This window comes from Vespa mandarinia, chromosome 24 (genome assembly GCF_050613455.1).
Source record: "Vespa mandarinia isolate Hongniang chromosome 24, ASM5061345v1, whole genome shotgun sequence".
Taxonomy (NCBI): domain Eukaryota; kingdom Metazoa; phylum Arthropoda; class Insecta; order Hymenoptera; family Vespidae; genus Vespa; species Vespa mandarinia.
Window position 1 is genome coordinate 990427 of NC_140833.1, and position 16434 is coordinate 1006860.

The window sequence follows — 16434 nt, forward strand, 5'->3', positions numbered from 1 at the left end:
AAAAAAAAAAAAAACTTACCTTTGAAAATCAAAAACAAGATCAATTTTTATATTTGGAGATGATCTTTAATTGATGAATCACACAGTGACACAATTTTATTAAACCGTATACAATTATATCACTATTTGGAATTTTTTTTTTTTTTTTCAAATGAATGAATTATTACATCATTGCATCAGATCATGCTAGATCAATAATAACACATTCGACGAATGTTAAACGATTTTCTTTTAGTAGTTACATAAAACATGTAAATATTAAATCATGAGGTATAACAATACTTTCCTAAAATTTTGCCCAAATAGAATTATATCTGTCGAGGTAAGTAAAGCAGATAGGATATGTTTTATATCATTCTAATAGTCTTTCTATACGAAATTCGTTGAAGATGTAAATTGGCACACACAAATCTTTACCTCCGTCTTTGAATTTATGCAAAAAATGTGGTAAAATATTATTAGACTATAGAATATACCACATTGTCTATATAAAATATATAAACAAAATTTTATAAAACTATTTATAAAATTTCTTTACAAGCATTTGATTACATTTGAGGCACCTGGCGCATGGCAATAGCTTGTATAACTCTACGTAATTTACCAACTGTTCGTTTTCTCCTAGAATGTCTTCTAAATATCAACCAATTCCACCGATTCAGTAAACAAAAAAGAATCACGCCTACCATAATAATTATTACTATATAATACCATTGATTTACAGTCACTTGATGGTCCTGTTCATTTTGCTTTATGTTATTAACAACTCCATTTAAATTATTATTATATAAGAAAGGAACACTTGCTCCAATATGTCGTTTAAGCCATAATGAATCTTCTTGTGGAATTGGATTTGCAGCCATTATTCCACTTCCCACAGATAGTAATTTTTGAGATTTATATAAATTTCTGAAATATAACAATAGGATAAAATTTCTGTAAAAATATTGCTGCGCCTTATTTTACAAAATTATTTATCCTTAGATTAATTTATGTTTATTTTCGTACAAACATATTTATGATTATTTAGTTGCATATTAATGAATGAAAAATATTATTATGCTTACGTGGGTGCAGATTCATTAACTGGTTTTGGTAAAGCTAGCGTAATAGTGGGACACGATGGTAGTGGACGATAACGACCTGCTCCAGTACCTTCAGATGCTACTACCTTGCTATGGCGTTTGAAATTGCTACCCTCTATTCGTTGAGGTAATATGTTATTCTCGAAATGATCTGATTCCTTTGGATCTTTATTTGGATGTGAATTTTCATTCATAAATATAGTTGCTATTCGGCCTGTAGTTGTATATTCTAAAATGGCATCGAGCATCCAGAAACAAGCTAGAAAAATATCATATATTTTTTTAAGCAATATATAAAATATATATATATATATATATATATATATATATATATAAAATCATTAATTTTAATAAATCATTATTGAAATAAGATAATGATCAAAATATATACGTTTTTGTAAATGACTGTCGTCAATGCAATTTGAATCTCCATATACTACAAGCCTACCAGGCCTATCATTTACATGTTCTTTCTCATGATTGTCTTCTGAAGATTCTTCTTCAAAATCTTTTATATCGTTATCCTTGATATTGTAGTTCTCCTTAACACTTTCATAACGTTTAGTTTGTAGAAGTCCAAGAATTGGTACAAGTTTTGACGATCCTGTTTCAGTTTCCAGAAGAAATTCTTGACCTTGATCACGTAATTTTGCATAAAGTAGAACTCCGTCTTGTGGAAATCTTATGTGTTTCATGTAAAAACATATCATCTAAATGTTTCTATATAATTTTTGGGGGATAAATTATTGGGATAAATTAAATATAGTTTACCGAGCAATAGTTGATCCAGAAGCAAAAGATACGGGTGAATGTTGACCAAGACTAAATTGACCATCTTGTACTTGATCACTAAATGCTATTCCCCAGTTAGGATATAGAAGGTCGTTTAAAGCTGGTATATTTGCACCTCCGGTATCAGGAACCCACCATTGACGAGTATTTTCATCATAAAATTTTACCTTTCGCATGACAGTAACATTATACCAATCTGCAAAAATAATTACAGAAAGCCCATCTTCTTCGACGTCTTGTTTTAATTTTGCCACCTAGAAAGAAAATCCATTAATTATATAATTATAAAATGAAAATAAAAAAAAGGAAAATCTTTCCTTATAAATAAATAAAGAAAAAAATACGTACTTCTTCAGGAAAGAATTCTTCTTCTGTATCAACAATGAGTAACGTTCCATAATTTTTAGCATCAAAACAGGTAAATGGATGGCCAAGTACTTCGAGATAATATCCAGCATTGCGTAAATGCTGATACATATCTTTAAAATTTGTATGAATATGATCACCGTTCCAATCAAGAGGATCACTTTTTGCATGTAAATCATCTCTTGGAAAATATCCTGGAGGATAACGTAAGTTATGGTACTGATCCCAAAGAATACGTTTGCTGTTAAACAATAATCATAATAATTACATGTATAATATAAATGATAATGTTATATAAATTGTACAGATCACAACAAAGCATGTATTATTTATAGTTACTGTCGAGGCGGAGTTGGTATAACTTTGGCTTTTAATGGTAGTTCAATCGTCGATTGACGAGATTCTTCTTCTCCATCACTTGGCGGTGATTTTATAGTTATAGATATATGACCTATGTATGAATATAATATTAACATGATTTTTTCAATATGATACCTATTTAATAAGTTATATTACCTTGTGCTATACCCTGCCAATCACGAGAACTCGATGGAACAGTTATAGAAACTGCTAACCAGCCGGACCATGGCCATAGAACATCGCTGTGCGTTAATGATATATCAATTCGTTCGCCGTTACCATTACCAGTATATGGATGCCAAGTAAGATCCGTAATATGACCCGAAACACCCAATCCATTTATTATTGTTATATTTACGATTATTGGTATACCAGTATGATAAACAGCTTGAGTACAATATGGCCACATGTACTGGCACTCAGTCAAATCTATGTAACTGAATTTATATTATCTATGAAACATAGATGACCTCAGTGTTTTATTGTTTTATTTATTACAGATAAAAGAGTAGTTACCTTGGACTGAGAGTACACATGGGCGTGTATAATCTTAAAAAATGAAACGCCCTCAACAAATCTAATTTTCCTGCTCCTTGTTCAAACATACCAACCCCTGGTAAACGTCGTGCGGAACTAAGTAATGCTTGTTTCATACTAGCCGGTGTTACCTTCTTATAACAAAAAAGTTTAAGTTTTGAAAATATAAATATTCTCAATGTATATATAAAAATAGATATATACTTTTCAAAATAATAATTACCCTTCTTTTAACATTTTGAGATCCATCTGGTTGGACAAAACCACTTGCTAAAAGTGCTACAGCACCAGCTACAACGGGACTAGCAACAGAAGTACCAGAGAGTGTTCTGCAACCAGTCTGCAATGCCGAACCTCTCACTCCTGATCCATATGTAACTAAATCAGGTTTAACTCTTCCATAACCAGATGGTAATTCCCATGTTGTCATACCTCTTGATGAAAATTTAGCTATTTGATCCTCCCAATTTATACCTCCAACACCAATAACATCCATTTGATCAGCAGGGTTATTTAATGTTCTGTATAAGATATGAGAGATTTGTAATATGAATAAAAACACAAATAATAACAATAGTTGGCATTTACCCATAAAGAGGACCATCATTTCCAATTGCAGACACCATAATTACACCATTTGCTGTAAGTTCCCAAACTTTATCAACGAATGGATGATCCATAAAGTCTGGACCACCAATACTGAGATTTAGTACTGTAACTTTAGTTAGTATAGCATAATTGAATGCATCAAGAAACCACGATGTATATGATACCTATATCAAACAAAACATAGAAGAAAATAATAAAGGAATATTTTTCAATAGATTATTATACATTTTATAAAAACAGTTAAGAATATTAGACACATATATATATATATACTTGAGCATTAGTGAAAACACGAAAAATATGCAACTCGGCATCTGGTGCAAATCCAAGACATTCTCTAGAAGATGAAGCTATAACACCAGCAACAAATGTTCCATGACCTAAACCATCCTCTAAAGTTTTCTCATTTGTCCAATTCGAACGTTCTTTAATTTTTTTGAAATGTGGATGGCTAGCAGCTAATCCAGTATCAAATATTGCTACCTGATATGTATAATACAATTAAAAGCTTCATTTTAAATTATATTAACTATATTTCATATCTACTTATTAACTATTTATATTATTCACCTTAATACCATGACCTGTTACACCCATGCCCCATAATGCATCTGCTTGAAGTATACTTGTGATTTGTCTTGGAATAGCACGTAGCAACCTACGAGATGCATGTCGATTTATTGGTTGCCAGAAATGATTACCCTAAAATTAAAAAGTTTCTATAATATATGTATATACAAATTAATCTTACCTATTTCTATATGTGAAAACATACATAAGTATTAATTTTCCTTTTGAATCCTTTATATTCTGGAAGTTCTCCTTCTTCTGTGATATTAATATATTTTAAACTTCTATGTACTAGTCGCTGAGGTGTTACTCTTTTTATGAGTGGATGATCCATTAAAGCATTGAGTCCATGATAATTATCAGTTTCTTCTAAGAGAACTACATCAAAATCACTTGGAAAATTACTTGCCAAATTATTTCTAGCTAATAGTTTCCAATTATTAACTCCAGATGAATTTAATGCAGCACATATATAATTTCTACGAGCATGAGGTTTGTAGTAGCCTTTGAATGCTACAATATATTCATTTTTAACAATTCTAGATGAAAATTGAACTTTAACTTCGTGCATATTATGATGTAAATCACATGATGATATCGAGTAGGTATCATATGATTCTGACTTATTATGTGCTGGGTTATGACGAGTCTGTTCTTCTCCTAATGAACAGTTTAATTGGTGATTACTTGATTTGTTCGTAAAGGTAAGTAGTAATACCAAAGTAATGTACAGCCAAGATATATGCGACTTCATACTATTAGGACAAACTGAAAATTATAAATCATTTAAATTATCTATTATTCAATAACAATATTAGAATATATTTTGTATAACATGGTTGATTTTTTATTCTTTTTTCTATCTATTTTTTTAATTAAACATTATTGTGTAGTTATTGACAATGAATCATTCATCTATTACTCAGTATATTTTTTCAATTTATAAAATCAACTATATATTAATAAAGCTTGAATACTTACAATGTTTAATTTTATCATAAAGATAATAATGAAGAATAAATGTTTACTTACGGTAACGATATATTTATCTTTCACGTCATAACCTTAAGTTTTATTTATCATAGAAATTCACATTGAAATCTTGCAGCCGTACATTTTTAATTATTTTTTTTATAGGTAAGTCATTGATTTCTTAATTTGTAAACACATTGTAAAGTATACATACAACGAAATTATATATATCACGTTATCCATGCTTCGATGTTTACAAATCTCATTGCATTTAAAGACAGAGGTGTAATTGCAATGAGGTTAAATAAAATTTAAGTGCTGACACTACACGATAACAATTCACATAAAAGTACTACGTAAATATTATTTACTACGAATTTATAAGGTAGTTTTTAATTCCTATATATTCCAATTTCAATTATTAATTGTACCTTTTGATAATCATTTAATTTTACAATTTTGTAAATAAAAAATAAATGTTGTAATAATAAGAAAGCCAGATATAAAATTAATTTGTAAGTATTTTATGTGAATATAAATTATTTCTTTTTTTAACATTTATATATATATATATATATATATATATATATATATATATACATATATATATATAATATATATGTATATATATATATATATGTACATATATAAGAGTATAATGTTTATTTAAAAATTTACTTAATCAATCGTAAATTTTAAGTTTTATTTTATATAATTAACGGTTACAATAATTTAAATAAAAAGTATAATAAAACATATAAGTCTAAATTATTGTTTACAATTGTTGATAAGATGTGTTGTTCTAAATGAAATGAAAGCATAAAATATAAATGAATATTTTTTACTTCAAGTATTATATAAAGAATAATTTTGTTACTGTATTATATTAACAGTGAAATATGGAGCAATTTACAGAGGATAATAATAAAACAAATCTGGATGTTGAAATAAATTCTGAGGCTAAAGCGGAAAAAGACAAAGAAGATATAATGATTCTCGATCATGATACCAATGTTATACCAATAATCATAGAAGAATTAGATGAAAATGCTATTAATTCCATGGACGTAGATATGACTGAGTTTGTAGAAGCTAAAGCTTTAGAAGTACAAGATGTATCTGAAACAATAATTCCATCTTATACATATTCTGAGCAAAGTAGTCCTGTTAATGACATTATAATGGAAATAGATGATCAAAATGTACTACTAACTGTTGAAGAAGAAGATAGATTAACTAAACAATTTTTAAATGGTGAATTAACATTCAGTGAATATTCCTCTAAAATGGATGAAAATCCAGAACTAGAAATCTCAGATACGGATGTTTCTAAGTATGTACTAAGAAAAATATGAAACTTTTATGTATTGAATATCACTGATAGATAATATCATTTTTAGAAGAGATTCAGAAAGTGAACAAGCAGTTTCACAACAAATTATAAATAAAAAAGAACAAAAGTTATCAACATTTTCACAAGCAGGACCAAAAAGGAAACGGAGAACCCTTCCCCCTGTTTTGCAAGGTCTTATGGGAGAAGCAAATTTACGTTTTGCAAGAGGAGAAACAACATTAGCAGCACAAATGTGTATGGAAATAATTAGGCAAGTTAAATTTTTCTAATCTAATTAAGGAGCTACTTAATAATAATCAAATCATGATTGATTAATAATTCTACAGGCAGGTACCAAGTGCTCCAGAACCATTTCAAACCTTAGCAATGATATATGAAAATGATCAGCCTGAGAAATCATTACAATTTGCATTAATAGCAGCACATCTCAGTCCAAAGGATGCCGATCAATGGGCTAGATTGGCTAATTTATCATTAGAGAGTGGCAATATAAAACAAGCAATAACATGTTATTCGAAAGCTATTCAAGCTAGCCCAAAAGAAATACATTTGTATGAATCATTAATACAACTACAAGAGCAAAATGGAGATAAAAGAGCTCATTTGAAAGCATATACAAAATTGTTACATCATCTGGATTCAGAAAATGGTGAAGAAATATTAAAATATGCAAAAATACTAGCAAAACGACACATGCAAGAAAATAATAATGAACAAGCATTAGATGCTATGGAATATATTTTTGTTAAGTGTCCTGAATTGATAACATTAGAAGAAGTCAATATTATGACAGAATTGTTAATTACTTTAAAACATTTTAATAGATGTTTAGATACTCTAACTAAGTACACTAGTATCTGGGTTCAATTTAAGGAGATAGATATTTCTGATAAAAAAGATTCAGAACCTCCTAATATATCTACAATAGAAACCTGTGATATACCAGACGATGTAGTTGTAGATTTAAAAGCAAAATTTCTTATAACTCTTATTGAACTGAATGAAATTAGTATGGCAGATAAACTTTTACCTAAATTGTTGAAAGAAGATCCAGAGATATCTGGAGATTTATTTTTAGATGTAGCAGAGGCTTTTATGGGAAAAAAAGAATTCCAGCGAGCTCTGGACTTATTAGATCCATTAGTTAATAGCAACAACTTTAGTTTAGCAGCTGTTTGGTTAAGACACGCAGAATGTTGGGTTGGCTGTAAAGATCTAAAAAAAGCTATTAAATCTTATGAAGTTGTTAAACAATTATCTCCTCAGCATTTAGGTGCTAGACTAGCATTAGCAAAACTTTATAAGTTTAAAGGCCAATACATTAAGGCAGCAGAAGTTCTTAAACAAGATCCAGAATCAGATGCACTAGATCCTAATGTAATTTATATGAGGACACTTTTGCTCTTCAAAACTCAAAAATATGATGAGTATTTTCAATCTGGAATGTTATTACTTTCAAGACATTGTATTAATATTAGGTCAAAAGCTGAGCTTGGTGCATTAACAAGAGCAACTGGAATACGTCAACGTCTTGAAAGTTTACAATTGCATCGACTATCATGTGGTGAAAAACTTGAAGAAGAAAATGTACCAACATTTGTTAACAGTGATGAACCAAGTGAAAAGAATGAATTCCTTTTATATATTCAAATGTGCAAGTTAGCTTGTGAATTGAAAAGATATGGATTACTACAAAGAATATCTTTTAGTGCATTGACATCTAAAAGATTTGAGAAGAGGAATTCTCATATCATGTTCTTATGTTTATTGGCTTGTATTCACAATAATGATTCTTATTATGGTTACAATATTGTGCGGGAAATAGTAAAAGTTTGTCAACGTTCAAATTCATGGAATTTACTTAATATAGTTATTCAAAAAGCTGAAGATTCTAGACACAATAGATTCATAATGCGTTTACTTGGACGAGAAGATGCATTTTCTCATTTGCATATAATGCATGCAAATAATTGCCTTGTCTGTGGGACATATACTTATGCTCTGAATGATTACATATCCCTCTTTAGAGTTACGCCAAATGCATTATTGGCCTTATTAATTTCTGTTACTTTATTACAAATGTCATGTCAAAAGCATTCATCAAAAAAGAATCAATTAATAATTCAAGGTAATTATTAATAATTTAAGGAATAGGTTAATAATAAAAATAAAGGAATAAGATTAATAATTCAAGGAATGTTTATATTTATCAGTATTTAGATATGAAATATAATTATTATGAATGATTAAATACATCATTTATTATTGAATTGTAGCAATTGCATTCTTTAAGAAATATGCACAATTACGAGGAGTGGAAGGTCAACACGAAACATATTATAATATAGCACGTGCATTTCATCAAATTGGAATGTTGCCAACAGCTATACACTATTATAAACTAGTTCTTCATTCAGATCCAGGAGATTTAGTTAAACAAAATGAAGAACTTTTAGACTTGAAAAAAGAAGCAGCTTTTAATCTTCATCTTATATATTTACAATCTGAAAATCTTAATCTTGCCAGAATGTATCTTGAAGAATATATTACTATTTAAAAACATTATAAATAAGTTACATGTATAAATAGTATAAGAAATTAATAGATATCTTATATTATAAATGTACATATTTTTTGCCAAAAAAGTATTAATAGCTCTTAAATAAAAATAAAGTATTAAGATTGTTCATAATCTCTGGTATTTTAATGGTTTACGCCATCAATGAGAACAGGCGTAATTCTTGATTGATTTTGATGAACAAAGTCTTCTTTTAAAGGCAAAGATTTAATTTACAATACGTAGTTTTAGAATTATTGAAAAAAGATTTTTATTTGTGTATAAAGTATTCTCGAAAAATTTTCTTTTTAACACGATTTTTTTTACAAAAAAATAAAGCTTTTAAATAAGAACCTTGTACTTTCACTATTGATTTTAACATACACGCTTGAATGGATATTTTCTATGTCCATGAGGCAGTGATTCTCTGCTTGTTTGTATGCGTAAATAGCTGGTACTTAGATTTTTTGAACATTTCCAAATGCAAAAAATGCATTTCACGATGCTCACGCAGAGAAGCTATGGTAAAATTCATTTGGTCATTTTAATGAGATTTGATTAGATGATTTTATGGCAAAAATAAAGAAATATGTGTCCAATCGTTGTATGTCGATGGATCTGTGTTTTTAAAATATTGTTAAATTTTGGAAAAATGTATAGTTCCTTTTAGATTTTATAGACTTAAAAAGATAGATTTTATAACCAATGTGTAACACATTGGCAAGCATTTAGATTTGTAATACAGGGGACATTTTAGGTTCGAAGCTAAAATAATTCCGGTGGATTTTTTTATTGTATCAATGTAAACAAAAATAAAAAATTTAAAGAAATATTAAATTTAAAGAAATATTATCTTAATTATATTTTATCTCTTTACCTCTAGAAATATTATTGGCAATGTTAAGTGTTAGTATTTTAGTATTTAATAAAAAATAGAAAGAAAAGATTTCTTAAAATATGAAATATTTTTGAATATTTAAAGAAGTCTTAAAATATAAGATCATTCGCTCGGTAGTATATGTATCCTTTAAGATTTCAATATATCAATATGGAGACCTCCGTGTTTACGATGAATTCTACTTTTACTACTACTACTATTATTACAGAATCAAAGCAACGGAATGATCTTTATTCAGTGGTCAAGTCTCAAATTGCTAGCAGGTCTTGACCATCGCAACATCGCAAGCTGCAATCATCATTTAAGCACAACCAATTGTGTTTTTGCTATAAAGAAAATTATTTGATAATTTAATAGAATATTACTATCCATTCTCTTATATTTATTTCCTTCACTAATGATTGACATGAATTTTGTATTGATCTGTACTAGATAGGACATAGTAGCAGTATAATTTTGTTCGATGACAAATGGATATAAAGTATATGCATTATTTTTTCAAAATTAATAATTAATGAACATATATATATATATATATTATATATTATTTTTAATAAAAATCAAAACACAAGCTCATTTCCTCATAATCTATTAGATTTTTCTCTCAGTACTATTTTGTTATGGTTTCCTCTATAAAAGTTCACTTCATATTATTACTATTACTATTATTATTATAATAACAATATATAATAAGTAACAAGAACAGTAATAAGAATAAGGAATAGAAGAATATATTTATATTATATACATTTTGATACATACGATGATGGTAATTTATAATAACAAAGGAAGTAAAAATGTGTTATTTTATATAATGGTTTGATGGATAGAATTCTCAACAAATCGTGTCCTTGATAATTTCAACACATGACCGCCTATCGACAGATACGTCTAACTCATTGTTCTCTGAACAATTTTTAATATTATCTTTCAGCAACTCTGTCATTTTTATTATAAGTTACCAGCTATTACCAGGAATATTTCGCCGGATTATTTACAATAACCATATGCTGAAATGTCATCCTACATGTATAAAAATACAAAGTTCTTCATAGATACCATTGTAGTGGTTACAACGTAGTGCAAATAAAAAAATGACATATGATGAAAAGTTTGAAACGTTTCTTTTATTTTCGTCTTATTATTGTTATCTTATTATTGTTATGTATTTGTTTTCTTACTATTTATTACTCAAGATCAGTCGAAACTAAAGTTGTCTCTACTATTATAATATAAAATGTAAAATAATATTTAAATACATTATTATTATTATTATTATTATTATTATTATTATTATTATTATTATTATTATTATTATTATTATTATCAGTAATAGTAATAGTCGAAGTCGTATAGAGTGATCTAGTCCTACAGGGGCAACTATGTAAGAAAAAAAAAACACTGAGAGTTCTATATTATAAGTAGTGTGGAAATGAACTCATGTTTTAATATGTATTAAAATAATATAATGTATAAATATTCACTAATTATTTTTAAGAAAATATTAGACAAATTCTTATTTTTGTCATAGTTCAACTTTATATACTTATTCTTATATGTGTCAATTATATTTATTATTTTCTATGGATTTATCGTAAAACAAATGCTTATCGATATCTTATCTAATACGGATCACTGCGAGATGCATTCTACCATTAAAGAAATACATATGGAGAGACTGAAAGGTGTACGTTCATAAAGTAGTTTAGTAGTACTAAACTCTTTACTTTAACTCACACGAAACCAATTGTTATGTACGCATGAGAGGGGAAATAATCAACTAAGCTTATATATTGATACGATGGACGCATGGTGGGGAGACAACGTTCTCCGCTTGTATTTGTATAGTTCATATTTTGTCCATATCTATCGCTGCAGTCACACCAGCTTTGAACAAAAGGAAGTGAACAACTTTTTAAGTATTTGTTCCATGAACTACTTTAATTAGTTCTTAATTTCATATTTTATTTTAAAGGTTTATTCAAAGATGAGTGTATCATTAGCTTCAAAAATTACATTTAAAAGATTGTGCGATGTCTTAGAAAAAGTTATTAAAGCACGTGCCTCCGAAAAGATTAAAATTCTAAAAGAATTTATTTTGCAATGTAAAAAGGAAGGTGGTAAATTAAAAAAAGACGATTCAAATGCAGTAAGTTAAAAATTAATTCAAATATTATTAATATTTAATAATCTTTTTCTATTTTCTCTCTTATTAGAATATTTCAATGTTTCCTGTGTTAAGATTGCTTTTACCACAATGCGATCGTAAACGTTCATCATATAATTTGAAGCAAAAATTACTAACAAATATTTATATTCGTGTACTTTGTCTTGGAAAATCTAGTGAAGATGCCAAGAAACTGATAAATTATAGGTATTATAATTTTTTTTTCTTTTACATATTGCTAATTTGTACGAATATTAATATATTTATTTTTTAGAATTCCTAATTCAAGTAAATCTGAAGGAAGTGACATTTCTGAAATAATTTACTCAGTTGTGAGAAAATATTTGTTACATGGGAAGGAATCATATACAATAGATAGAATAAATATATTTTTAGATAATATATCAAAAGCAAATCAAACGAATAATAGTAAAGATGAATTATTTAAAGAATTATTTAGACAAATAAGCGCATTAGAATTAAAATGGTTGACTCGTATTATTTTAAAGGATCTAAAGTTAGGCGTTGGAACAAAAAAACTATTGCAAGGTTTGTAGCAGTATAAAAGAGATACGATTTAATATATCATATCTGTTGGTAAATATCCAAAATTTGTACTAAAAAATTTTTTATGCTTTTTTTTTTCTAGTTTATCATCCAAAAGCAGGTCAATGTTTTGATACAAATTTCAACTTACAAAAACTTTGTGATAATTTTGATCAAGGTAAAAAGGAAATTAATTATAATATTGAAGTTTTCTCATTTTTCAAATCTATGAATTTGGAAAGATCTACAATTAAGGATGCTTCACAACTTTTTCATAATAATCATGAGTATTTTGTACAAATGAAATTTGATGGTGAACGTTCCCAAATACATATGAAAGATGGTATATTCCAATACTTCACGAGACAAGGGATTGATATCACAAATAATTGGGGATATGGAAAAAGTAATTCAGGTAGATACAGAGAATAAGATTTTCATTATAATAATCATATATATATATATATAAAATTCTCGTAAAAGTAATTTCTTTTAGATGGTTTTCTTACTAGTACATTTTCGCGTCGTTTAAATCGACAGTGTAAGTCTATAATTTTGGATGGCGAATTAATGGGTTGGGATAAAGAAAAGAAAGAGTTTGGGTCAAAAGGTATGAGCTATGATGTTAAAAAGCTTACAGCTAATAGTTCCTATCAACCCTGTTTTGTGGCATATGATATTATTTTATATAATGATAAATTGCTCATTAATTTACCCTATAAAGAAAGATTAAATATATTAAATGATGCATTTCAAGATGAAGAAGGTTCATTAATTAAATGCCAAAATACAATCATTTCTAATAGGTATTTATAAAAGTATAACCATGATGCTTAATGATCATTTTTTTTGTTAATTATTATTTATTGTTTTATATAGTAAAGATTTATTGGATATTTTTAATAAAAGTCTTCAAAATAATGAAGAAGGAATAGTTTTAAAAAAATCTGATTTCATTTATAAACCAAATGTTCGCAATGGAACTGGTTGCTACAAATTAAAAGCTGAGGTATATATAACATGGATTATATCTGTAATATTTAATTTTAAATTATTTCTTTCTTTCAATATATAGCAATTTTTTGGATGATTCTTCGACAAGCCTCAGTATAATGTTATTTTTTTATTAGTACTCAGAAGATCTAGTACAAGATATAGACTTAATTATTCTTGGAGGTTATTATGGCGAAGGAAAGTTTAATGGTTTGATAAACAGCTTTATGATGGGTGTTGCCAAAATGCCTGAAATTGAAGGTAAAGAACCTACACAATTTTTTTCTGTTGTATCAGTGTGTAGTGGCATTGCAATGGAAGAATTGACGAAACTTCATTCAAAATTGGAGAAGTATTGGATTAAAGACTGTCCAAATAGTGTGGTCAAACCCAAGGTATTTCAAGAGTATATACTTTATAATAATTTTATATTGTTTCTCAAATAGACACACATGTGACTTATATTTTCAGAAACATCTCCCAGATTTATGGATTCGACCTGAGCATTCATTGATTTTAACGCTACGAGCAACGGAAATAGTGAAAACTGATGTTTTTCCGATTGGTTATACTTTACGTTTTCCTCGTGTCATACAGATTAGAGGAGATAAGCCTTGGTATAGCGTTTGTACTAACACAGAATTTTTATCATTGATAAAGGTACAGAAAATATACGAAGAAACTTTTTAGATTGCAATTATTATTTAACTTATCTTGTTTTTCTGCTTTTCTCTCCTTTATATATATATATACATATTGTTTTTAGACTGAAGGAACAATTCATAAATTGACTAAAAGAAAGGCGACATTGAATGATATAGAAACATCAGTTGTTGAAAAGAAAAAGAAAATAACAAAGTCGAGTTCGTCAAAGTTTGAAGAAGTGTTTTATAATAATATACAATCAAATAAAAATCTCGTACCGATTACACGTCTATTATATGGAAAAGAAATTTGTGTTATTAATGGTAATAATGAAATATCTAAAGAAAATATAGAAAATAAGCTCTTATTGCATAATGCAAAAATCGTACAGAATCCAAGTGAAGATAATTATTGTGTGATCGTTGGAAATGTCAAAAAGGTAATTAATTATATTATAATAAAATATTTTTTTTAAAAGTGTAAACCTTTGAGATGTTTTTCAAAGCAATTTACTTTCTTTCCAATGTTTTCTTTTTTCTCTTTTTTTTTTTCTTTTTTTTTTTTTTTAGGCGAAAGCGAGTAACATAATACAAAGTGGAAAATATGATGTAGTTACCATAGATTGGTATAAACGTATTATCAAAAAAGAAAACTGGGTTGCATTAGAAAGTTTTTTACCATGGGATCTTTTATGCATTCGTGATTTTACCAAACGATCACTTATTGAAAAATACGATGATTACTATGACAGTTATACAATAGATGCTAATGAAGAAAGTTTACAACGTTCTTTAAAACGGATAGAACATATGGTACGATTGATTTTTTTTATTTATTTATTTATTTATTTATTTATTTTTTTCTTTTCTTTTTTTTTTTTTTTTTTTTTTTTTGAAATATTGATGAATTTATTATCAAATTATTTATTATTTCCATTTTATTATATAATGTTAATTTTAGATAAAAAACGAAGAAGTTGCATTTACCAAAGAAGAAGGAATGGATAAAGAATTGTTCGAAAATGGTATATCCCCATTTTCTATCTTTAAACAAATTATCGGATATTTTAAGAAATGTTCGAATTCAACGAAATTTAAATTTCGCTTTATGGGTGGTATAATAAAAGAAGATATAGATGAACACGTTAATTATATCTTCATTGAAGATAATTCATTGTTATCTATGAAATCTTTGGAAGTTGATGAAACTATAAAGAAATCTATGAAAAAAGTAATCAACAGTAAATGGATACAGGATTGTTTTCGGGATCAAAAGTTTTATTCGATCGATGAATATATTGTTGAATAAAAATTTGTATGGACAGATGAAAAGTGGCAGTGAACTGCTAAACAAAAAAAAAAAAAAAAAAAAAAAGAAAGAAAGAAAAAACAAAAAAACCAAAGAAAAACAAAAAACAATGAATTTTTATCAAATATGTATCTGAAAACGGAAATAGCACATGTGTGTGTATTTGAAACACCAAAGTTAGAGGAGACTACGGAATCATTTTAGCTCGTATTTTCACTAAGCGCCGAGAAACCGAATACTAGGTGGACTGACAGTTAGACAGTTTGCTCATTTAACATCTTCCCATTTCGAAATGCTTCTTGAGTTGAGTTCGTTCTCTCTCTCTTTCTCTCTCTCTCTCTCTCTATCTCCTTTTATTTTATTAGAATGCGTGCAAAATATGAGGCGAAAGGGCCGCAGCTGCAACGTTTCTCTTACAAAGGATGCCTTTCAGAAAGATTCTTAAACGGATTAAAACGAAAGAAATTTCAATGGAAAAGCTTTTTAACGAATGTACAAAATCACAATTTTAACATTACTACGTATTGTTGTTGTTGTTATTGTTGTTATTATTATTATTGTATAATTTTATGGAATGTAAATTTCATTGTTTTTTATTTCATACGCATAAGATTTATATTATATTATTTTTCAATATATTTAATATTTATATGTAAGAAAAAAAAAAAAAAAAAA

General features: G+C 27.6%; 3 protein-coding genes across 6 annotated transcripts; 2 read left to right on the plus strand and 1 right to left on the minus strand.

Moving 5' to 3' along the window:
• Nucleotides 1–56: 56 nt before the first annotated feature.
• S1P (membrane-bound transcription factor site-1 protease) lies at nt 57–5553 on the minus strand. Of its 2 annotated transcripts, none has more exons than XM_035868314.2 (14): nt 5352–5553; nt 4525–5087; nt 4320–4451; nt 4023–4232; nt 3729–3913; nt 3364–3661; nt 3120–3271; nt 2760–3040; nt 2583–2694; nt 2226–2484; nt 1857–2131; nt 1477–1766; nt 1068–1344; nt 57–909 (listed from the first exon to the last, which is right to left on the minus strand). In XM_035868314.2, exons 2-14 carry the CDS (start codon nt 5071–5073, stop codon nt 549–551), a joined length of 3381 nt encoding a protein of 1126 aa, XP_035724207.1. In that variant the 5' UTR covers nt 5074–5087; nt 5352–5553; the 3' UTR covers nt 57–548. The 2 variants fall into 2 exon arrangements, with proteins under 2 accessions (XP_035724207.1, XP_035724206.1); XM_035868313.2 differs by having other exon boundaries at nt 3120–3274.
• LOC118442564 (general transcription factor 3C polypeptide 3) lies at nt 5402–9999 on the plus strand. 3 transcript variants are annotated; one of them, XM_085663866.1, is made up of 5 exons: nt 5402–5456; nt 6185–6624; nt 6692–6899; nt 6976–8773; nt 8922–9999. In XM_085663866.1, exons 2-5 carry the CDS (start codon nt 6191–6193, stop codon nt 9200–9202), a joined length of 2721 nt encoding a protein of 906 aa, XP_085519992.1. In that variant the 5' UTR covers nt 5402–5456; nt 6185–6190; the 3' UTR covers nt 9203–9999. The 3 variants fall into 3 exon arrangements, with proteins under 3 accessions (XP_085519992.1, XP_085519991.1, XP_085519990.1); XM_085663865.1 differs by lacking the exon at nt 5402–5456 and adding an exon at nt 5575–5676; XM_085663864.1 differs by lacking the exon at nt 5402–5456 and adding an exon at nt 5666–5806.
• Nucleotides 10000–11804: 1805 nt separating this feature from the next.
• Nucleotides 11805–16431, plus strand: DNAlig4 (DNA ligase 4). Its single transcript, XM_085663867.1, has 11 exons — nt 11805–12249; nt 12317–12474; nt 12542–12816; nt 12917–13228; nt 13310–13619; nt 13693–13822; nt 13944–14201; nt 14278–14466; nt 14573–14890; nt 15021–15263; nt 15412–16431. Exons 1-11 carry the CDS (start codon nt 12088–12090, stop codon nt 15757–15759), a joined length of 2703 nt encoding a protein of 900 aa, XP_085519993.1. The 5' UTR covers nt 11805–12087; the 3' UTR covers nt 15760–16431.
• Nucleotides 16432–16434: the final 3 nt, after the last annotated feature.

Bases quoted from the DNA above. Each gene is read 5' to 3' on its own strand.
- S1P (XM_035868313.2), bottom strand. From the start codon at position 5,073: ATGAAGTCGCATATATCTTGGCTGTACATTACTTTGGTATTACTACTT. The intron at 3,662-3,728 runs GTAAATGCCAAC...TATCTTATACAG, and splicing joins AATGATGGTCCTCTTTATGG to AACATTAAATAACCCTGCTG. The intron at 2,695-2,759 runs GTAATATAACTT...ATTCATACATAG, and splicing joins TTGGCAGGGTATAGCACAAG to GTCATATATCTATAACTATA.
- LOC118442564 (XM_085663866.1), top strand. From the start codon at position 6,191: ATGGAGCAATTTACAGAGGATAATAATAAAACAAATCTGGATGTTGAA. The intron at 6,900-6,975 runs GTTAAATTTTTC...TTCTACAGGCAG, and splicing joins GTATGGAAATAATTAGGCAA to GTACCAAGTGCTCCAGAACC. The intron at 8,774-8,921 runs GTAATTATTAAT...ATTGAATTGTAG, and splicing joins GAATCAATTAATAATTCAAG to CAATTGCATTCTTTAAGAAA.
- DNAlig4 (XM_085663867.1), top strand. From the start codon at position 12,088: ATGAGTGTATCATTAGCTTCAAAAATTACATTTAAAAGATTGTGCGAT. The intron at 13,229-13,309 runs GTAGATACAGAG...AATTTCTTTTAG, and splicing joins ATATGGAAAAAGTAATTCAG to ATGGTTTTCTTACTAGTACA. The intron at 14,202-14,277 runs GTATTTCAAGAG...TTATATTTTCAG, and splicing joins ATAGTGTGGTCAAACCCAAG to AAACATCTCCCAGATTTATG.